At 39.5% G+C, this 23,632-nt stretch overlaps 1 protein-coding gene across 1 annotated transcript; it reads left to right on the forward strand.

Annotated features, from left to right (window-relative positions):
* Positions 1–674: 674 nt before the first annotated feature.
* CIMIP6 (ciliary microtubule inner protein 6) lies at positions 675–23,632 on the forward strand. The gene is made up of 5 exons (XM_070428433.1): positions 675–768; positions 4,359–4,566; positions 11,496–11,649; positions 21,892–22,007; positions 22,804–23,632. Exons 1-5 carry the CDS (start codon positions 743–745, stop codon positions 23,197–23,199), a joined length of 900 nt encoding a protein of 299 aa, XP_070284534.1. The 5' UTR covers positions 675–742; the 3' UTR covers positions 23,200–23,632.

The following is a 23,632-nucleotide window of genomic DNA, read 5'->3' on the forward strand; positions in this document are numbered from 1 at the left end:
CCTTCGCTGAACCCGGCTGGGGCCCGAGCAGATGCACGCCCCGCGGGGAGTCTCATTGGCAAGATCTGAGTGCTGCCTGGCTCTGTTTGAATGCCTGCCGCAGGGCCCGGGAAAGGGGTTTTGTCAGAAATGGTGAACCCTGAGAGCCAAGCTTTCTCTGCAAAGACTAGGCAGCCCAGGAGCAGCGAATCGTGACTTGCAGCGTGTTTAATGGCTCTCGGGAAAACAAGTTTCTCTCCTCCTGCCTGCACTTTGCCCCCCGCTCCCAGCTCCGGGGGGAGGTCCAGACAGACTCTAGCTGCGGGACCGGGACACTGGCAGCGCCGCCCCAGGGCCAAGGGGAGGCTCCAAACGGCCCCTCGCTGATCCCAAGGGTGGGGTGGGCCCCGATAAATACTCCTCCTGGCCAGATTGCGGGAAGGCCAGGTTCAAACGCAGGGTGTCCAGCCTGGGGTAGGTCCGGGAAGGAAGCCGAGAGATCCGGCCAGCCTCCCCTGCCCGCCGCCGGCGCAGCTAGACTGGCCAGCTACCCTTGGAGCGGGAGCTGGAGCCGGGTTACTGCGCATGCGCTCCGGGTTCCACCTCCACCCCCGCCGCGTTCCCAGGCCGCGCTTCCAAAGGCCTCCGTCGCTTAGCAACGCTGAGTCACAATCGCGGCTCCGAATGCCCTTTTCCTGGCAGAGCTTAGTCCCTGATCGACCCCTGAGGCTCCTCGCTGCCTCATGTCAGGTCTTAGGAGCCCATGGAGGCAAAGGAGGATAAGCAGCAGTAAGTGCTGGGGTTTGATTTTCTATTTCTCCTTCCAAAAAATATTTTCCTCCTTCGGGGGACCGTTAACTGAGTCACCCCCATGTGGGAGGGCTTTTCCTCTTCCAGCACCCCATCACTGTCTCATTTCTAGTAGTTGAGCACTTACAGTACTGTTTTTGAAAACACACTGTTTACTGGGCATCTACTGTGTGTCAGGTTCTTTACAGGCATTGCCTGGCCTAAAATTCTTGAAGTCATCTTGAATTATCCACTCTTTCTCACACACCATACCTAATATGCTAGCAAATTCTGTAGGAGATTATATATGATTTAATTTTATTATTTTTTATTATTTTCAGTTTTTTAAAAATCTTTATTGTTGAAAGTATTACATAGGTCCTCCTTTTCCCCCATTATGTAGACTTTATCTTTAAAATATATCCAGAATCCACAATTAATGCCTTACACTATCACCCCATCTGGTCTAGGTACCAGTGTCTCTTACGTGGACAGTACAGTGGCCTTTGCTTCGATCCTTGTCCCTTTCCAGCCTTGTCAACACAGCACTCGAGTGGGCTTTTTCCAAAGCAAATTAGATCACTCTTCTCCACTGGCCATTGCAAAGGAAAAGCTAAGGCTCCAACAATGGCTTATGGGGCCTACACATCGGGCCCCTTTTCCCTTACTTGGCCTTATCTGATACTTGCCCTCTGACTCAACTCTGCCCCAGCACACAGGCCTCCTTGCTGTCATCAGCAATGGTTCTCAAAGTGTGGTCCCCAAGCCAGCATCACCTGGGAACATATTAGAAATGCAATTGTTGCAGGCTTCCCACCACAGGCATACCGACTCAGCAACTCTAAGAGCAGGGCACAATAACCTGGGTTGAACAAGGCCTCCAGGTGATTCTGATGGATCCTAAATTTTGAGAACGATTGCATGGCTCGTTATGATGTGGAGCCAGTACTCTCTGCTTCTAAAGCCTGTATTTTTGTCACCACACAGTGGTCCTCAAACTCTAACATATATAACAATCACCTAGAGAGCTGGTTAAAACTGGTTCCTGGGAACCTGCGCCAGAGATTGTGTTTTAGTAGTTTGGGATAGGACCTATTCTAACAAGCTGACAATTGATGCCAATGTTGCCACTCCAGGGCCCACTCCTTGAGCACCATTGTGAAGACAGTTGTACTTCTGCGGCACAGCCTTGGCAGCTAAAGTTCACTCTGCTGGGTTCTCTTCCTCTTTCCTGTCTTTTTCATTTGCCACCTTCATAATGCAGCCTCCACACTATCTAAAAACGCAACTTACCTCCCCTATGCATGCACTCCCTTCTCCCTATTCCCTTCTTTAGTATTGTCCTTAGTACTTATCTAATACAGGCATACTTTTTTTCATGGTGCTTCGCTTTATTGCGCTCCACAGAGGTTGTATTTCTTACAAAGTGAAGGCAAGACCCTCCACCAGCAAAAAGATTACACCTCACTTTATTGCGATACTTGCTTTATTGTGGTGGTCAGGAACCAAGCTGGCACTATCTCCGAGGTATGCCTGTATGTGTTCTACTTATTGTTTTATTTTTCATCTGCCTTCCCCACTGGAATGTAAGCTCTGTGAAGGCAGGGATTTTTGTTTGATCACTCATGCATCTTCAGTGCCTCACAACAGCACCAGAGGCATAACTCAATAAAATATTTGTTGAAGGAATGAATTTTTCAATGTTTCTCTCACAATAGGTATTATTGTCCTTATCTTTCAAATGAGGAAACCAAGGCTCAGACAGTAAATGGCTGGAATCCCAGCTCTGATTTACTTCGAGTTATTTGAACACAGTTTTTAACTGTGTTTTCCTTCTAATAAGAGATTATTATAGAATCATATACTTGACATTGATGTTTAGTTACTCACACCACGAGTGCTTAATTGGGTGGATGCTTAAGAATGCAAGCAAACAGCCACAGTCCTTTCCTCCAAGGACCCGGTTCCAGTACAAGCATTTTGCTGGGTTACAGCTATGAGATGCAGATGGAAAAAACTAATGTCAGAAGTCTACAATGACGAATCAATCACAACCTTTAAATGAATGTTTCTATCTATGGAAAGGTAATAGGAAAAGCCTTAGAAGTTATTTACACTTTACCAGGAATCAGCTTTTCCAAATCCTTTACAGAGAGCACTTTTTGTTGGGATGCAGGAAGTAGGATCCAAGGGTGCTGAATGGTGTTTGTGTGTATTAGAGTAAGGGCTGGGAGTGTACCGCTAACACAAAGCCAGAGCAAAACAATTCCAGGAGATTCACTAGCGGTAGTAAATCTTTTAATGGCTCATTAATATATAATGGTCCGGATGGTGGGGACCTAATGATAAATGAAACACAATCTTTGCCTTCATGGAACTTATTGATTAGTAAAAGGTATTGTAGTGCATACCAAAATCATGTAAACAACAAGTGGGTACATAAATAATTAACTGTGGTGTTAGGAAAGACATGAACGAAATGCTAAAATGGAGACTACATGGAGTGGGGAAGGAGAAACCTTAGGAAACGCTTCTGCGATGACTTCCAGGCTGAGACGTAAATGTTAGTGAACCAGGTGTGCAGGGAGGCAGGCGTTGGGAACGAGCCAGTCCAGGCAGAGGGAAGGCAGGATGTGCAAATACCCGAGGGGAACGAGACTGGTGCTGAAGGAAGGGGGGCTGGAGAAGTGAGGGGAGAGAGGCTTGAGTGCAACTGAAGACTTTAGCTGGACAGGGTCTCCCAGGACCTCAGAGCCACGGTATGAAGGCAGTATTTACTGTAAATGCAGTGAAAAGATATTGGAGGGTTTGACTGGAAAAGGACTTGATAAAGGAGACGGACTTGGCTTTGGTTTGAAGTAAGGTAGGGATTATATTTTAAAAGCTTCTATGTAAAAGTATTCCAATTCACATGTTCCATTCTTACCTTTACTTTTCAAGTATATGGCATTTAAAATACTCCCTTTTAGGATGTCTATTACAACTTATTTAAAAGAAGAAAAATCTATAAACTATTTCCTTCTAGACATTTCTTTAACATTTTAAAGAACTCAGTAACTTTCTTTTTTTTTTTTAATACCAGTATAGTTATTAGAAGCAAAAAGTGATAAGAAATTGAATTGCTTTGATGCCTGCACAGTGGTCTTTTCTTGGTTAATTCTTTTGGTCATTTGGTAGTTTTTATAAGTTTTCCAGGTGAGCTTTTAAAATTAAATAGTCTTCCTCGTCCAGATGGAACTAATTTTTAAAGATGAGTTAAGATTAATAAGTATCAGCCACATGACAAAATACTGCAAACATGCTTTGTAAGTGTGATCAAATCACTACTCTTCTACTCCCAGCAAGAGTCCGTACACTGCACTGGTATATTGGAATAAATAATCATTATTCACACAAATCCCTTTATCTCATATAATTTAGAGTGAGAAGATGCCCTCTCAAATTTTAATAGCCTGAGCCCCTTATTAACTATAATAAAGGCTAAATAGTCTTGACTGACACTTGAAATATATTTAACTCTTATATAATTATAACTCAGTACTGAAATGCTCATTGAGAGAAATGATTTACTATTTTACTCTGTTTTTCAGACAGCATAAAGTAGAAGATGCTGGCATAGTGTATAAAACTGAAAAAGAAGAACTCAAACATGAAAAAGAGCCTGGAAAGAGCATACCACATTCAAAACCATGTGTCAGGAGACGCCGTGTATATTATGCTAAATTCATTAACACAAATGCAAGAACATGCAATGAACCAGTTCCCTACATAGATCCCAAAATAGGGACAGAAAATCAGGTCGGACACATGTTCATTATATACAACTAAGATTTAGATTCAGAAGCTGTTTTGCAGGATAATTTAGTCACAGACTACTTAAAGGATGTAACATATGTCAGACTAATACTAATACTTTTTATAATCCAACTAGAGGCCCGGTGCACAAAATTTGTGCATGGGTAGGGTCCCTAGGCCTGGCCAGCGATCAGGGCCGACTGGGGCCTTCCGGCTGCTGGCTGGGGCCTTCCTTCCCCAGCTGCCAGCTGCCAGCTGCCAGCTGCCAGCCGGAGCCTTCCTTCATTCTGTGCCACCCCCTGGTGGTCAGTGCACGTCATAGTGAGCAATCGAACTCCCGGTCGAACTCCCAAGGGGACACTTTGCATATTAACCTTTTATATATACAGTGGGGCCTTGACTTATGAGTTTAATTCGTTCTGTGACAGAGCTCGTAACTCAAATTACTCGTATGTCAAATCAACAGTGAACGAGTGAGACACGTGATGCTGGGCTGATGTTGTGGTGTTCACTGTGACGTTCACTGCGCCAACTAGCGGTGGGGTATCTGAAGCTGGCTCGTAACCCGAATTTTAGCTCGCAACTCAAAGCAAAAAATCGGCCGAGAAATGGCTCGTATCTCGAAAAACTTGTTAGTTGGGACACTGGTAAGTCAAGGCCCCACTGTATATATAATAGTTTAAAGCAGTAGCCTGGAACTACTCTCATATAACTTTTGCATACAAACCATATACAAACACACATATTTCATATACATTACATACATTTCATTATATATATTCCATATTCATTCTAGAAAAATGATTTAGATTCCTTCCATATATATATATATATATATATATATATATAGCCACATAGTAGTGCTTGGAGGTTACTGAAGAAATACCTTCCATAGTATTTGTAACATATTCTAACATAAAAACTTCCCATGATACCTGATAATTCAGATGGTTTCTATAAAATAATAGTTACCATTTACTGAAAGTGTATGAAGTGTTAGGAATAAGCTAAGTGTATCATATGTTATATCCCTGAATCTGCACAATTCCTAGGATGTATTATTGGAAATATTTTATAGATGATAACATACTCCAAAAAGTAAATTAACATGTCTGAGATTACAAAGTTAGCAAATATCATAGTCACATCTCTCTGGTCCAGGACTATTGCTTTAGCCAAACCACACTCTTATTCACACTATTATAGTAAATATATTCCATTATCATCATTTATTAAATTTGTTTTTTTTTTTTTTGAGGTATAATTTATCAGTCTCCCACTGCTACTGTTACAAATAACCACAAACTTAAACACTAGTTTAAAGCAACACTAATTTATTTCCTTACACTTCTGGAGCTTGGAAGTCTCAAATCAGTCTCATTGGCTATAGGCAGGGCTGGTTCCTTCTAGAGGCTCTGAGGGGAGAATTTGTTTCCAGTTTCTAGAAGCTTCCTGCATTCCTTGGCTCATGGCCCCTTCCTGGTTAAAACCAGCAGCAAAGCATCTTCACATCTCTTCTCTCCTCTCTCTCTCTCTCTCTCTCTCTCTCTCTCTTCCTGCCTCTTCTGCCTGACAGCTTCTAAGTACCTTTGTGATTACATCAGACCCACCTAGATAATCTGAGATCATCTTAACTCAATCACAGCCCCAAAGTTCCCTTTCCCTTGTAAATTTGGGTATAGTTGTGAGTTAGGTGTAGTTGTGATTTAACTTAACATTTGAAGAGAAGTTTGTTTTAGAGGAATCTCTTTACAATGATAACACGAACTGTTTCTATAAAACAGCACACCATGACAAGTATGTGTGGATGTGAGGCGGGAATTTCTGAGGTCAGATATGCTTTAATATCACATAGTAAACCCTTACATGGGCAGTTTTAAGACTATTTTATTAAAAATTATTTGGAATTTAAAAGAAATTTACAGACGAGGCCTACACTGGGGAAATAAGCCTGGTACCGAGATCCAAGTTAGTGATGTTCTCAGATATTTTACAAAAGTCAATGAATGACTCTCCTGAGCTCTAGTTCTGGCTGAAGGTAAACCAGACTATTAACTGAACCCATCCTTACCCTGGAGATGCTAAGGAAAAGATGCTGGTTTGAGAATAGAAATATGGAACATAAAAATTTCAAAATTAAATCCAACTGATTTTCTCTTACTCCTAATTCATATGTCTCTTGGAAAAAAATAATATGAACAAAAGTGTTAGGAGCTGCTGTCAGCAGCAGAATCTTTGCTTTACCAGTGCCTAAAAGCTAACCCTTTAAGAAACGGTGAAAGTAAGTCTGAAATGAAGTAAGAGGCTAGGTGAGAGAGGTCGACAGTGGACTTGAATGAGGAGTTACAGAGACTGGAGGTGCCTCTCAGAGTTAAAAGCGTGTCTGGCTCCAGTGTGGAGTGGAGGGAATGTTTATATTTAAAAAACAAACAACAACAATAAAAACCCTTAAATGTCCTCATTTCCAAGTATCCGAGGAGTCATACAGTGCTCATTTCACATATTTGTAAATGTTGTTCTATTATTTTAGATGACAGATTTCTTTATAAAGTTAGCTTGTTTAAAAAAACAGACATACTGGTTTATGGTAATGCTGGCTTTCAGAGGAAAGACAATAAAGTTGCCTAAATATTTAAACTGACAGATTTGTTGTTTTGTGTATTTTGCTACGATAATATCTTTAGAACACCAGATTGGATGATTGTATTTAATTACAAGACTTTTAAATGAAATAATTAGTGTCATAGTTCTGCCTGGGGACATAAAATTGGTGCTAGCGGGAGTAAAGGGTGCTATAGCTCAGTCACTCCCCATGAAAACTAGTGTGGTTGTCTGGTAGTTTTAAATATTGGCATTTTAACTGTTTTCCGAAATGGGTTTTATTTTCCCCAAAGTGTACTTTTCAGAGCACGAGGCCTTCCTTATGAGCTCAATAAAGTTCCAAAGTCCAATGTTTTTTTAAAAAACTGTATTTTTATTGACTTTTTCTCAGAGCTTCACAATTTACATTAGCATATAAAGGTTCTGAGAAATCCTGTGATGAGCTTGTTTAACTTTGCTTATCCCACTCTTTCCCAGTATTTAGCTATGGAAACCTCCTTCATGTAGCACCTCTTCATATGCTACACAGCTGGTGTTCCACAGACCACCATTTAGGAATAACTTGTTGGGACATTACAAATTGCTTACAAAGAGGTATTTTTCAGCACTCCCGGTATCCAGAGCACACTGGAGATGCAGTAATCCCTTACATGAATGTAACTCTAATGTTTGTTTAATGCCACTAAGCTGCCTTAGTAAAATGTGATGGTCTGTGAGTAAGGTGTTAGTAAAAGCCCGCATTTCCCGGGGGTCCTTCACGTATATGGTCCACAACTCACCCCCACCAGCAGCTGTCTTGGTCAGGCCACTGTGGCTGCTGGTGTAGAGCTCGGCTTACCACCTCCTGCTTCTTGGAACTGGTTTTCCCAGGATGTCTCATTTGCTTTTACTACTTATATCCCCTGAGGATTCTCCTTTAAATTCCCGAAGAACGGAAAATAAGCAATGTTTACTAAAGCATTTCTAAAGGCTTAGGGAGAACACGGATATAACATAACGACGGCTGCACAGTGGTTTCCAAATGAGGCTCAGGGGTCCACGGCACCCCAGCTGTCAGGCCTTCCAGGGTCAGGAGTTAAAGGGAACCTCGGTTAAAGGGAACCTCATCATCAGGAATCTCTAGGCATCTCCCTACCATGGGGCCCAGGCACTGTCATCCTGGGGCAGGAAAGGAGACAGGCTTGGAAGGGAGGACTTCCTTCTCTCTTTGGATCCAAAGTTTTGAACTGGGAACAACCATCTTTTTTAGGCAAAACCCCTTCCACCATCTGCCAGATGTGGCCTGATCTCCAAAGCCTACACAAAACTATCATACTGGAGGACTTTACCCAGACTGACAAAGTTCATCATCAATCACTCTATCAGCTCTCAAAATTCAATGTAAGCGATGGTAGACAGGGCAGTAAATTCTTCGTCTTTCCCTTTAGCATGAGGTGAAGAATAAAACAAACCTCCACCTATACCTTTAATCATAATTTCTTATCATCAAATGCTTGGATCAAAAAGGCAAGCCCATGTGCATGGGCGCAAACACCCTCTCACTATTCCAGGAACAAGCCAGACTTTTAAGGGATGGGGCAGACTCTCCAGAAACAGAAACGATAAAAAAATATTTTTTTGAACTGTGGGATTTCATCCCGCTGACGTGAAAAGTCATCCAATTAACTAACCAGGACACTTTCTCCAACTTTGGGATCTTAAAGTCAATCACACTTGAAGAAAAACTATTCATTATTTCCTTTGTGAAACTAAAGAGACCGTTTTGGTAAAATTCTAAATTCAAAAGACTTCTTCTTGAAAGGTGAACCAGTATTTCTGCTTTAAATATAGTTTTTGCTCTAGTTTGAGAGAAAAAGAATTGAAGCCTGCCAGGCGTTCCCTAGTGGTTCACTTATCCCAGAGTTAGTCCCCCAGTTCCTGGGTGTTAGCAAAATCTCTGGTCAATAAAAGAAGATGCACTCTTATCATAGGAGACCTTCCACAGGGTGCTCACTTGGCACCCTTTTATTTTTATTTTTGAAATAATTTAAGTGCGTTTGTGCTCCTCTGGCTTTGCATTCCCCAGCTGATTTGATGCAGCAACGGGGCAGGGAAATCAGTGCGTGCACAGGTGGGCGGGGGTTTGCACTGTGGCAGCTCTGCTGCCTGCGGGTGGCAGACCCTGGCGAGGGTACCTGATCTGCCAGCAGTTTTCTCATCTGTAAAGTGGGTGTACCTACTCACAGCACTGTGGTGAGAGTAAGTGAGAGAAGGACTGTACGTCCCAGACCTCTGGGCATAATAAGCACCATCATAATCATGGAGCTGCAAGAACGAGGCATGCTGACAACAGTCGGGTGTGACTATTTTCAGTAATCTGCTCTAGAATTCCTAGGGCCTACATCAAATAGTTTCATGTTTTGTAATTCACCTTTTAACCCATTCTGAAAAATGAGGCAGCTGGTTTCTCCTATTCTACCTAAATCCCTACTTTCTTATATTTCTTTGATCTCTGAAAACTTACTGGTTACCTCTGGTTACAATTTGTCATTGTCCTAAAGCAGTGGTTCTCAACCTTGGCTGCACATTAAGATCACCTGCGAATCTTTTTAAAATCCTGATTTCTTGGCCTCATCCTCCAGAAATTCTGTTTGTTAAGGGGTGAGGCCACAACATTAGTAACAAAGAAACAGAATTTAGGACCTAAAGGCTCAATTCAAGTTGCAAAGTGAGGTCTAACTCTCTCTTCAACGATGCCTGTTCATCTCATCCTCTTCAGTGTGAAGATAATCTCCCTTCACAAAGAACCTGACGTTGAGTAGGCCCGACTTGATGCTCTGAAGGGTGTCCTCTTCTCCGAACTTTTAGCCTTTTCTTGATTTCTTGCTGCGATAGAATTTCCCCCCACAGAAAACCCTTTTGCTGCCGTGGGCATATTCATGAATTTCTCCTATCTAAGCGTCTTGACAATTTTCTGACAAGTTGACTGCATTAAATTATTTCTTTCGAGTTTGAGCATGTGCTCCTCTTCTATACCTGCCTGTCTTTTTAGAAACGAAACTCATTTCAGAGCTGACTCCCATGCGGCCACATGGAGTTCTTTAGATGCCTCTTGCTGCTTATATCAACGTAGCTTTAATTGCATTGTCAGAGTTTTAAGTCTTTGATTATGGAACCAGAGCTGATTTTTTAAAAAGTTGATCTCCTCTCTTAAAGCTAAGGTGGGTGTTTGATGATACTTAAGGTTTCACTGCCTAATAATAACCAAGGACTCCTAAGTGTCACAGTTGCCTTCTCTCAAGGTTCTCTCACTTGTACCTGATCAATCAGTTTCTAAAAAAACGCACAAACATTTTAGTCAGAATTAAGTCAAGTAACTGTGAGGGAATTCCCTCCCAGCTTTCTCAGCTTCTAAGAGATCAAATTGTCTTACATGCTAATGAAGAGCTTATCACTTCTCCCTTTCCTGTGTATTAGGCCAGGGTTTCTCATAAAAAATTCAGTAACATCAGAGATACTTCCACTTAGAACAAGGTTTTTCAAGTGAAGCCATTAGTTCTAAGTCAATGTGGGTTGCAACAGGCATTGTGAAATAAAACAGAAAAGCAGTAAAATAGAAGAGAAAAGTAGCCAACTGCACTGCATGTAGTAAGAGAATTGTTTTGTGAAACTAAAAGTTTTATGCATGTGTATGCACTGTGTGCTCCTACAGGACATAAAATGTAGTTCATGGTGTGGGTCATGGACAAAAAGCTTTGAAATCCACCCTCTTAGATGATAATACATTATTTGTATTGTTGTAATAAAAAGTATAGCACATAATTTTTAAATTAAATTGTGTTCAATATTATAGGCATACATGTGTACATCTTATATAATAAAAGGCTAATATGCAAATTTTCCCCTTGACCAGGAGTTTGACCAGGGGGTGGGGCCAGCCAGCAACTGCCCATGGCCCTTACCCCCCAGCCGGCCCCACCCCCAATCACCCCAATTGGGGCAGGCCAGCTGGATCCCACCCATGCACGAATTCATGCACCAGGACTCTAGTATATAATTAAATTGTATAAAACAGAAATATAACTATTTTGTTTATTTTTATAACTCCATCTGTTCATAAAAGGTAGTTTAAGAATTTAGCATCTGTATTTTAGCTAATAATGTATGATATTTCATTTTTAGGTGTCTTTTAAGAAATACAGTCTTTGTGAAAATATATTAGATTTCAGAACTTTGTTTTAGGATATCCAGTGACTTGTGGAACCAAATGACTGAGCACTAAAAGCCCTTAAGCAGCACACAAACATGGCCTACCGTAGCCAATTTTACGTTTCCAATCTTTTTCCATAAAGGATGACTGGTGGCCACATGGTAAAGAACCTGAGCGTCACTTCCAACCACCTTATGATACTAAGAGCACCCAGAGGAGTGACTTTCAAAAACCAACGTGTCCTTTGGTTTTGCCAGTCAAGCACAGCAAGTTGCAAAAGCCTTCTTGTGGAATAGGTAAGGTTAGCAGTGGTAAAACTTCTTCTCGATGATCTCAGGTTACTCCCATCAACTTAAGATGTATTAGATCTGCTGGCACCTCCTGAGAAAACCTCTTCTCTACAGAAGGTGAACATAGATATGCCACTGCAGCCCTTGACAAGTTTTTTTCCTTAGCCCTTCCTCGTGGACAGCCTATCTCCAAACACGTTTAATATTCCATCATAAAAATCGTACTGATTAGTAAACACTAGCCTCCAAGTCAGAAATTTAGTAGCATTCTGCTCTTTATTGCACCAAACTTTAAAAATTTCAACTATTAAAATAGTAGGCAATACTATATGGTAGCATTTCTCAAAGTGCAATCTGAAGGGGACTAGTTTTTGTGATGTTTATAGATGCTCAAAAACAAAAACAAAAACCCCAGGGTGGCCAACACATGGAGATGGCCAATGTGTCTTTCGATAAAGGACTGGATAAAGAAGATGTGGTACATATATGCCATGGAATACTACTCAGCCATAAGAAAAGATGAAATACTGCCATTTGTGACAACATGGATGGACCTTGAGAATATTATGCTAAGCAAAATAAGTCAGTCAGAGAAAGGTAACAACCATATGATTTCACTCATATGTGGGATATCAAACAGAAACTCAGAGAAATAGAGAACAGCATGGTGGTTACTAAAGGGAAGGGGATGAGTGGGTGGAAGAGCGTAAAGGGGCCAAATATATAGTGAAAGAAGATGATTTGTCTATGGGTGGTGGGCACACAATGCAATATACAGAATATGTGTTATAGTAATGTACATTCGAATCCTATATGACCCTATCACCAATGTCACCTCAATAAATTTAATTAAAAAACAACAACAGGGGAAGTGGTTAAATAAGTTCTGCAAAAAACTGAATATATATATATCCTATCTAATAATAGATAAACATGGTAATTGATCGTACCTTTGCTACGCCTCCCATGGGCTAATCAGCACGATATGCAAATTAATCACCAACAAAGATGGAGGTTAATTTGCATACGTAGGCTCCAAGCGGCGAAGGGAAGACTGAAGGTGAGCCGGAGCAGCGAAGATGGAAGACTGAAGGTGGCTCTGGCCAGAGCGAAGGCCTGGGTGCCGGAGGAAAACCTGTGCCAGCAGCCAGGAGAAAGGAAGGCCTATTGCACGAATCTCTTCGTGCAACAGGCCTCTAGTATGTATATATGTATGTATGTGTGTGTGTGTGTGTGTGTGTATACATACATATACATATATATATATATATCTGTCTATATATTCAGAACTCTTTTTTTTTTTAAAATATATTTTATTGATTTTTTACAGAGAGGAAGGGAGAGAGATAGAGAGTTAGAAACATCGATGAGAGAGAAACATCGATCAGCCGCCTCCTGCACATCCCCCACAACCCAGGTACATGCCCTTGACCGGAATCGAACCTGGGACCTTTCAGTCCGCAGGCCGACGCTCTATCCACTGAGCCAAACCGGTTTTGGCTATTCAGAACTCTTAAAACCCTTATTCTAAGCATAAACAAAGTTCTCAGGAGTAGTAATTTTTTAACCACGAAAAGAGGATTTGTATGACATGGACACTAGAAATTTGTTTTCAAGTGGTGCTGGGCATTGAACCCACTGAGAAAGAAATGTAGTCTTGCACAATATTTGGACCATAAATGAACAAAATTCAATTATATTTAAGTGCTGTTTAGCAAGTCTCAACTTTTAGCATCAATCTAGAAACACAATATGGAAAACTTAAACACAGAACAGAATTTAAATTTTATAGAACAGAATTATGTTACCTGCCTTCACAAGAAAGGTAAATATACAGTTGACAGAAGATGAGGCATAGAAGAGAAGGGTGTAATATCATTATTTGACATGAGCACTCAAGAGATGCTACCCAAAGTAGATGAAACAAAGAACAGAAGATTAAGCTTAAAGTGAAGGGACCTAATATACGAGCCAATTTTCTCTCCAGCCCTGGCCTCTTCACTGAACTTCAAGACTACATAGCCAACCAGCTACTTGACATCTCTTCTTAGATAGCTAGCCTCCTTTTCAAATTTTGCATGGCTGGAGTAGAACTTCTCATTTCTCCCATCCAAACCTATTCCTCCACCAGCCTTTCCCATCTCAATAAATGTCACTTCTATGCCCCTAGATGCTCAAGTTTTGATAATCTAGAAGTCATTCTAAAACTCCCTACCCTCCACATCCAGTCCATCGGCAAATCTTGACATTTCAGTTTTCAAAATATATCCCAAATCTTCTTGCCAATGTAGTGCAGCCACTGCTTCCCCACCCCCATCCTTTCTCCTCTATAATTTGTTATCCACACCATCATCAGAAGGATTTTTTAAAAACATAAATGATATCACTCTCCTCCTTTAGGTCCTCCAGTTACTTCTTGTTTGTCATGAGAAACAAAGTGCCTACCACCATGCTTAGTACATAGCAGACAACAAATGGTAGCTATTTCTATTAATTATTGCACTGTACCAATTAGGTGTTGAACTGGAATCTAACTTTGGGAACCTGGCATAGACGTCTTCTTTTCTCCCTCCACTTACTTGCCTTCCCTCCCTCCTCCTTCCCCTTCTGTCTCTCTCTCATTGGTATTTCTCAATGGCAAGACCATTATTGTACCCAAGTCCTAGCACAATGCCCAGAGTCAACCAATGTTTATTGATTAGTTTAATGAGAAATACATATCATCCAACAGATTATATAAAGTCATACTTTAATTTCAACTAACATACACGCCAATACAGGCTTGTAATTTATTCATATTTTAGATGGTATCTAGATGAGCATGACTTTAAAATATTTTAATGTAACATTTTGAAGTACTTACATAAACTAGTTGGTATATGCCAGCTTATGCATGTGGACATGGAAAATGTGTATGTAAACATGCATTAATGCCAATTGTAAGTCATCTCCTAGTCATTCCGTTCCATCAGCCCACTTAATTACGCCCGGTCTTTGGCATTTCATCTTGTGCTGACAGTGAAAGTGCCCTTTATGTCTTGTACCACCACGCAATGTCCTGGCTGCCTTCCACAGCCAATTCAACACATGACTCTGCTCCATCACATCCGAGTCCCTGCAAGAATAAGTATTCACTTTTGGTTTTATGTAATAAATCTTTATAAATTGGAAAAGCTGACCTGATTTGTGAGGGAGGTATTTCATATTTATATGATACTGTGGCTGTTTATTGACTACTTGATATTTTAACATTCTTTTGAATTTCAAACTCAGATACAGTGGTTAAAAATAATTTTCTAAACTAGGTTTTAGTTTGTGTTGCTGTTTTTGCACCAAGGGGTAACAATAACAATTGCTATAGTTATGTTCAAGTTTCTGTTTTTCCACTATATTTTGAAAATCTGTACTATTATTTTTACATTAATAATCTTAAAAATTTATTTTTAAATATATTTTTATTTATTTCAGAGAGGAAGGAAGAGGGAGAGAGAGAAACATCCATGATGAGAGAGAATCATGGATCGGCTGCCTCCTGCAAGTCCCCCACTGGGGGGTCAAGCCACAACCTAGGCATGTGCCCTTGACTGGAATCGAACCTGGGACCTTTCAGTTCCAGGCTGACGCTCTATCCACTGAGTCTTAATAATCTTTTTATATAAGATCAAAATAAATACTATTTAGAAGAATGGGATGTCTAATAGAAAAGTATCACTCATGTTTTTTAAGTAGACACAAGCAAAATGTTAAGAAAATTTGTCAACGTAAAAGCTGCTAAGTTTCCTCCGATATGAGGAGTAAGTTGTATATTTGAATAAATCTTTGTGTGTGTGTGTTGTTGTTTTTTTATAAAATATAGATGGCTAGCACCAACTTGCTTGTTGTATCCTTGTTTAGAAAATTCCTATTTTAGTTAGATTAAGTTTCTAAGAAACAGAGAGTGGATTTCAAACATTCTTCATAGACTTTGCCTTATTTCTTGCAAGCCTCATCTAGCAAGGCTTCTTTTTAAAGTAATTAGTTTGGGTCTGATTTGAATTCTTATGGAGAGCAACCAACCAGTAAGAAATTGAATATCTTCTTTGATGTTTTCCCACTTAGATGTTCTTCACTGCAGAGGGCTTCTTTAAAAGACTCATATATTTGCATAAGTGAACATGGTAGTTATGCCTCATTCTGACAGGCATAATGTCCGAGTAAGAAATTTCTCTCTATAATAGCTCAGGTTACCTTTCCTCTCCTTTTATTAGTCCCCATGAAGAAATTTTCTTGAGTTATTATTTTTGAAATTCTGAGAGGTTCTAGATCACTACATAAAAGGTGGTTCATTAAATTTATTTGACTTCCTTCTGAAATATTTCTGTTATCTGCATAACAACGCACTCCAACATTTAGTTGCTTAAGAGAATAATCATTTTATTTGCTCGTGATTCAGCAATCCGGACTGGGCCCAGCTGGGCAGCTCTTTGGTTGGTCTTGCTGGTGGGTGCTTGTGTGGCTACATTCAGTTGGCAGGTGGTCTGAGGATTGGACTCCGGTAAGACACTGGAATGATTGCTCCTCTCCATCTCCATGTGGTCTCTCCATGGAAGTTCTCCAGCCGAGTGGCTGGACTTCACACATGGCAGCTCAGGACTCCCCCAAGTGCAAAAGCAGAAGCTGCAGGGCTTTCTTGAGGTTTATACCTGGAAGTGGCACCATGTTACTTCTGCCAAGTCCTATTGGTTAAATTTAATCACAAGGCCAGTTCATATTCACTAGGAGGGGACTGTTCAAAGATGTGAAGACTGGGATGCCTGATTCATTGGCGCCACCTATGTAACAGACTACTATAATGTCCTTAATCATTCTTTCTGTGAGAGTGTAGAAGTGGCCACCTCTTCACCTAGCTTTGTCTGAAAATATCTTTAAATTGCCCTCACTCTTTACTGAATGAAGGAAATGATTTCCTGTCCCTTTCAGTTTTCATGTTACAAATATTTCCTCCCATCCTACTATTTCTCTACTAGCTTTGCCCATAGTGTTGTTCATTGAACAGGAATCCTACATTTTGATGTAATTAAATTTATCAGGTTTTCACCTATGGGCTGTGCATTGATTGTTTATGATAAGGTTTCCTACCCTTAAGTCACAAAAATTTTCTCCTATATTTTCTTCTCTTTTTTAAAAAATATTTTATTGATTTTTTACAGAGAGGAAGGGAAAGAGATAGAAAGTCAGAAACATCGATGAGAGAGAAACATCGATCAACTGCCTCCTGCACACCCCCCACTGGGGATGTGCCCACAACCCAGGTACATGCCCTTGACCAGTATCGAACCTGGGACCTTTCAGTCCACAGGCTGACGCTCTATCCACTGAGCCAAAACAGTTAGGGCTATATTTTCTTCTCTTGATTTTATAATTTTACCTTCCATAATTAGATCTTTAATCCTAGATTCTACCTATATGTGCGTATAAAATAGGGGAACTATTCCATTTTTCTCCATGGAGTTTTCTGCATACCGTCTACTAAACAATCTACAGCCCCATCACTGACTTGTGGGACCTCCTTCATTGTATGTTAGGGTTCACTATAGAAATGGGCCTGTCTCTGAGCTCTGTTCCTTAGGTTAATTTTCAGTTGGTCAATACTGAAATGCTTTCATTACACGGATTTTTAGTTTGTCTTTATATCGGATAGGGAAAGTCCCAGTCTTTGCTCTTCCTTTTTCAGAGTTGACCAATTTATTTATGACCTTTATTTTTCTACTTAAACTTTGGAACTCATGACATTCCTCAAAATATCTGGCAATGCCGAAACCGGTTTGGCTCAGTGGATAGAGTGTCGGCCTGCGGACTGAAAGGTCCCAGGTTTGATTCTGGTCAAGGGCATGTACCTGGGTTGTGGGCACATCCCCAGTAGGAGATATGCAGGAGGCAGCTGATCGATGTTTCTCTCTCATCGATGTTTCTAACTCTCTATCTCTCTCCCTTCCTCTCTGTAAAAAATCAATAAAACATTTTAAAAAAAATATCCGGCAAGACTTGTATTCGGTTGTATTGACATTATAGACGAATTTAGGAAAAATGGTCACCTTTGCAGTAATATACTATCCCCTTCTATCTAAGCATATGGAAGTCTATTTCTACTTTTTTTTGTTTAAGTTAAAAGTTTAAAATTTTTCTTGATAGAGAGCTTCTGGATTCTTTGTTAATTTCTAATTCTTTATTATTTTTTCTTCCTATAGAGAATGTATCTTAGTTTTCATTTTATTTTCTAGTAGGTTACTGTTATTACAGCAAAATGCTTTTGATTCTTATACACTTACCTGCTTACTTTGTCACACCCTTATTCTCATAATTTATTGATTCTAGTGGCTTTTCTATTCAGGTAGTTTTAGCGACTACAAATAATGAGATTTTCTTTTCCTTTGCAATCATACTACTTTTCTTCTTTTTAAAATAATACTCACCAGATTCTCAATTAATATGTTAAATTAACACAGCAGAATTTTAGTTCTGAGTTTTTATGGTGAAAATTATTTTTCTGTCCTTTAGTCTTTCTCTTTTTAAGGAAACAAAAAATTTAATTTTCTATATACCTTAGGCACCCTCCTTGATTTATTTCTATTGAGTTCTTCCTCTAGGAATTTTTCAAAGTAGGTCTATTTTAGGGGAAAACATTTTGAGGCCTTCTTTACCTCCCAATATTTTTTATTGTGGCTTTAGAGTTAAATAACAGTTTAGCTGGGTATAATAATTCCTTTTTCCTTTAATATTTAAAAAATATTAAGTAAATTACCATTGTGTCCAATGTTGTTGTGCAATTTGATATAAATCTACTTCTTACTCCTTTGTTGGCAATCTACCTCTCCTCTTTAAAAGCATTTAGAATTTTTTTGGTCTCAGATGAAAATATGTCTATAAATGTCTTAGATGTCTTAGATGTGAGTGTTTACTTATCTACCCTGCAGGATTGGGAGGAGAGTGAGGCAATAAGAAGCTGAGGGCACAAAAATTTAAGGAGGCACTCACTCCCAGGATCACACAAGTGCTTCCTTAAATTTTGCATCCCATGGGACTGGCCTGTCTCACTTATTCCTGGCCTTGCTACCTGTGTGGTAATCTGTGAGCCCTTTCAATCTGAGGTCTTTGAACTTTAATTCTTAGATATTTATCATCATTATTTCTTTAAATATTTCCTTCTATTTCCTCTTCCAGGTCTCCTGAATTTTAGTTTTGGTACTTCTACTGTCCATGTTTCTTAGCTTCTATTTTACATTTTTATTTCTTTAGGAATAAAGAGATAAAAATATATGCTGCCTTCTGGGAGAGCTTCTTCGTCTGATTATCTACTTCATGAATCTTGCTGTTGTTCTCATCTTTTTTATTTCAATTATTACATTTTTATTTCTAATATTTTATGTGATTCATTTCTATGGCCTCTAATTCTTGCTTCATCTTATAATACCGTCTATAGTTTTGAGGATATTATACTTAAATTCTTAGTGCATTGATTCTAGTAATGCTGCTTCAAATGACATATATATTAAATTTTGTTGTCTTTATTTAATAACATCTGTCTAGTTTATCTTAGGTCATGTTCCCTGAAGGGAATCAGCAACCCTGTGTAGACAAAGGCTAAAGACAAGGTCTGGCTTATGTGCCTCCCAGTGACTTTAAGGAAAGAAAATAAGGTGCAGGCTGGGAGCATCAGTCCCCACAAAACCATTTGGACCCTCTCCAGCTGTTGTCTGGACCAGTCCTCAAGTCAGGACTCCACTTCTTTCCCCTGTACACTCTTAGAAAGAGGCATCACTGAGAGAAGGCAATCTCTTGGTATTTTTAATCCCCCAGCATTGACGGTTGCTAGGGGAATGGTGGAGGAAATGCCCAAAGGGGCAACATACATCTCCCTTTTTCTATCATCATCTTACCCCTAGAGCAGTGGTTCTCAACCTTCTGGCCCTTTAAATACAGTCCCTCATGTCGTGACCCAACCATAAAATTATTGTCGTTGCTACTTCATAACTGTAATGTTGCTACTGTTATGAATCGTAATGTAAATATCTGATATGCAGGATGGTCTTAGGTGACCCCTGTGAAAGGGTCGTTCGACCACCAAAGGGGTCGCGACCCACAGGTTGAGAACGCTGCCCTAGAGGGACTTCTGTGCTGTTCTGATGTTACTAAATTGACAACAGATGGCTAGACAGTTTCTGCCATTTTCTGCAGGCCTGGGGCAAGCAATAGTCTTCCCAAGGCAATGTGGGGGAAAGCCAAGAACAGATTTCAAAAGCTTTCCCCAACCTATTCTCTATTGGCTGCATCTGACCTCCTACCCTCCAGCAAGCTGCCATCAACCCTTCATAGCAGTTCACTGAAGCCTTACAGTTTTTTGGTAGTTCATCAGACTCATGCTTCTTTTTCCTTCCATGGCTTCCCCCTTTGTCAGGATACCAAAGAGCTGGCCCCTGCCTAACTTTGAAGACCCTTTCTATTTTGACCCCAGCATCCTAGAGATTTTGTCTTTAATCCTCACAACTCTGAAAGCAAATTATTATCCCAGTTTTTAGAGAGGAGAGAATGAGTCTCAATGAAATTAAGTGATTTTCTTCAAAATCTCACAGCTAGGAAATGTGATAGAGCCAAGTGTGAAAACATGTCTATCTTATCCCAAAGACCATGCTTTGGATACTTCATTAACCTCTTCTGACTAAGGCCTAAATTTAGAGCTGCTTTATTTTATTCAAAAAGTTATCAAACTGTGTTTCTGTGTGCTGGACCAAGGCACGCATCCCAAAACTAGTAATCTTTTCCCAATTGGTAGAAAAAAAAATATGTTATGGTTAGAATTTTTTCAATGTCATATTTGTCCACAAATTTTAGTAAATCTTTGGCACTTGCTGTTCTTTTATGTGCTAGCAAATCCTAAATGTAAGGTAATGATTAAGTAGAAAATGAGTTTTGAATATCTGACCTCAGTTAAAAATCAAGAAAATATCAGTTAGCACTGTTCACCTACTGAGAAAAGATAGCCATTTCATATCATGTAATATATATTTGAACTCTCATTTTTGTTGGTAACATTAGTTTATATCAGTGTCTGAATATTGAATTGAATTCATGAATGTTTAGTAAATGTGAATTTACTAACATATTTTTCCTTCCTGTATATCCTCCCTAATTTTAAAGGCATATTTAAAGAAAGGAAGAAAAAAGAGAAGGAACTCATGGACACAAGCAACACTGTGGTGTTTGCAGGGAGTAGGGGAGGTGGGCAGAAGTAGAGGAGGTTATGGGGGATCAATAGTGATGGAAAAAATAAAGAAAAATATTTTAAGTTTATATTTAACAGCTAATACACTCATACAGTACACAATTCACATGGTAAAACAGAATATACAGTGAAAGTGAATCTACCGCTCTCCACCTCTATCGTCCAGCCAGGTAATTCTCTCTCCATACAAAAACCCTGTTTTCAGCCTTCTGTTATCATTTCATAGATATGATAGGTATACATAAGGTCTTATGTACATATTTTTTTTATAAAAGAAAGAATTTTTAAAATTTTGCAGCTTGACTGAATTTTATGTCACTAAATTGGGAAGTACCCTTACTCCTTACATAACCTTGTATGCTAAAAAGAAAGTGAGTTTTAAAAATTATTTAAAGTATTAAACATAGGGTAGAGAGACCAATGTAAAGTCCCTTATATGCCTATCACCCAGATTGAAAGATTATTTTCAAGTCAGGGTTTAATACTCTGGCAAATTTGCAGAGCTTCTGTCAATGGGAAATTTAAAAAATTATGTTTTCAACTACAACTGCAGCAGCCCCAGGGTCTTCCAGTTCATTCTGTTGGTGCTAGCTGGGAGCGACCTGGGCATAAATTTCTCAGAGCCTTTCTAGGAGCAAAAATAAGTTGAAAAACATATTGTACGTATGCTTTTCCCAAACTCTGGTTGGTATCTGTGCAAGTAATGTATTTAACAGATTTCTAACATCATTATTGCATTAATAGTTTTTTAAATTACAAGTAATTTCACATGTGGGGCTAATCTGATGGCTGTGATTTGGTTCCTTTCATAGAGAAAGAATGCTGAATCATATTTATTATGTAGATGTGTGTGGCAACCTTCCACACTTAGGAGAACTTGGTTTCATTTAGCATTTTTATAAAGCATGAATATTATGAATGCTGATTTTATATCCATCCACAAATCTAATTTTTGCCCTGACTTCACAAATCTCTTTTTCCCCCCTTAGTTCCACTTGCCTCTCCCAATGCATCCACAGAACTTCAAAAGAATTTTATAGAACGTATCTCCTTTATACATCAATATGATTCCAGGAAAATTCCCAGTGAGCCCATGAGGTGTAAGGTGAGACAGGATTTAGAATCAATTATTTAATACTTTAGGATGCGATATATTTATGATAGAACCTTAAGCCTTTTTAAGTCATAGTCATCTTTCTCAAAGTCGATTTAAATAAGTTACCAGGGTTATTATAAAATCTCCACCACATCATAGTTAGAACTAAACAATGACGTCATAATTTTGGATCACAGTGTTTAGAATTTGGTTTAAATTATTAAAATCATTCACTTAAGGTAATAGCAAAGCAGTTTGATAAACTTTTTGATATGCTTACATATGTGTTGCAGGGGGATGCATGTAAGGTTTACAAAGTCAAACAAATATAATAACAGTCAGTTGCTGGATCATTTCCAGCTACAAATGTTTGTTTTCATACTTCACTATAAGTCTTTTGTGGGAACCAACAGACATTTGCCATGCAATCATAAATCCTCACGGCTATGAACTGTAGTTTCTACTGTATCCATAGCAACCTATAGAGCAAGAAATAAAATTTGATATGAATCGTCTTATACAATCCAAGGGATAGGAGTTGAGAATGGCAGATAATGAGGTGCTGCTTCTCTGACTTTTCCCTTCTCTTCATTTCCTGGTGCACCTATTTCATAATTTGTTGAAAAGTTCACCAATAAGTTTGGGATGAAGGTGACAGCCAATGAAGAAGCAGAGATAGAAAAAAAAAAAAGCAGCAGAGATATAAGTGCCTGAATCACCAGGACTTGACTTAACACATGAATTCAGTTCATAGTCCCAGCAACTTGTGTTCCCTGGTTAATGTCAACGTTGTTTTCCTTTCCAGCGGCATGGAGTTTTCATGCAGATAGAGATAAAACCAGGGAGTAGGCCAAGAGCTCCTCAGGGAACAGCGGCATTACTGAATGCTCCAGGGCCATGCTCATCAGAACAGTCCAAAAAAACAGAGAAAGGAAACTCAGCGGAGAGAAAAATGACCTCACCGGGTGTCGGCCAACAAATGTCCCCAGAGCTGTTAGAGACTAAAACCCACTTATCAGAAACAGACGTCAGGGAGGCGGCCACGGCTGGCCCCACGAGTCCTGTGAGGAGGGAGTCTGCCGCCAGCGCTCCAACGACTGCAGCGGATGCTCTGATCACCAGGCACAATCCTTCAACTCCGCCAATAAAAAGTCAGGATAAAGTACCTTCTCCAGATAAAGACATAACCCTTGGAACGTAGAGAAATTTCAGAATCATCATATAGGCTCTTGCATTTGCCTTTTCTCTTACCAATAACCTCAAAACACACAATTTACAAAACTGAATTTTTAAAAAGACAATTACAATATACCAGAATTCTAAGAGTGGTCTTAAGAATTTTTATTCTCTAGCCTTTTCTATCATTTCCACCCTCTCCATTCTCTCTCTTCGTTCCTTCTGGAACAGCTACTCGCTGAATGATGGATTACTTGGATTTATCTTCTATGCCTCTTTTACTTTCTGCTCATTATCTTTCCCATGGTACTTTACCACGAAACGATGCAAGAGCCCCTTGACACTCACTTTCTATTAATTTGCTTTTCAGCCTTGTCCATTATTACGCTAGGCCACCTATTGAAGTTTATAAAAATTTTAGTATTATATTTTAAATTTCCAAAATCTATGCATGCTTT

This window comes from Myotis yumanensis, unplaced genomic scaffold (genome assembly GCF_028538775.1).
Source record: "Myotis yumanensis isolate MYYU_CA2020_CCGP unplaced genomic scaffold, mMyoYum1.0.hap1 SCAF_11, whole genome shotgun sequence".
NCBI classification, from domain to species: domain Eukaryota; kingdom Metazoa; phylum Chordata; class Mammalia; order Chiroptera; family Vespertilionidae; genus Myotis; species Myotis yumanensis.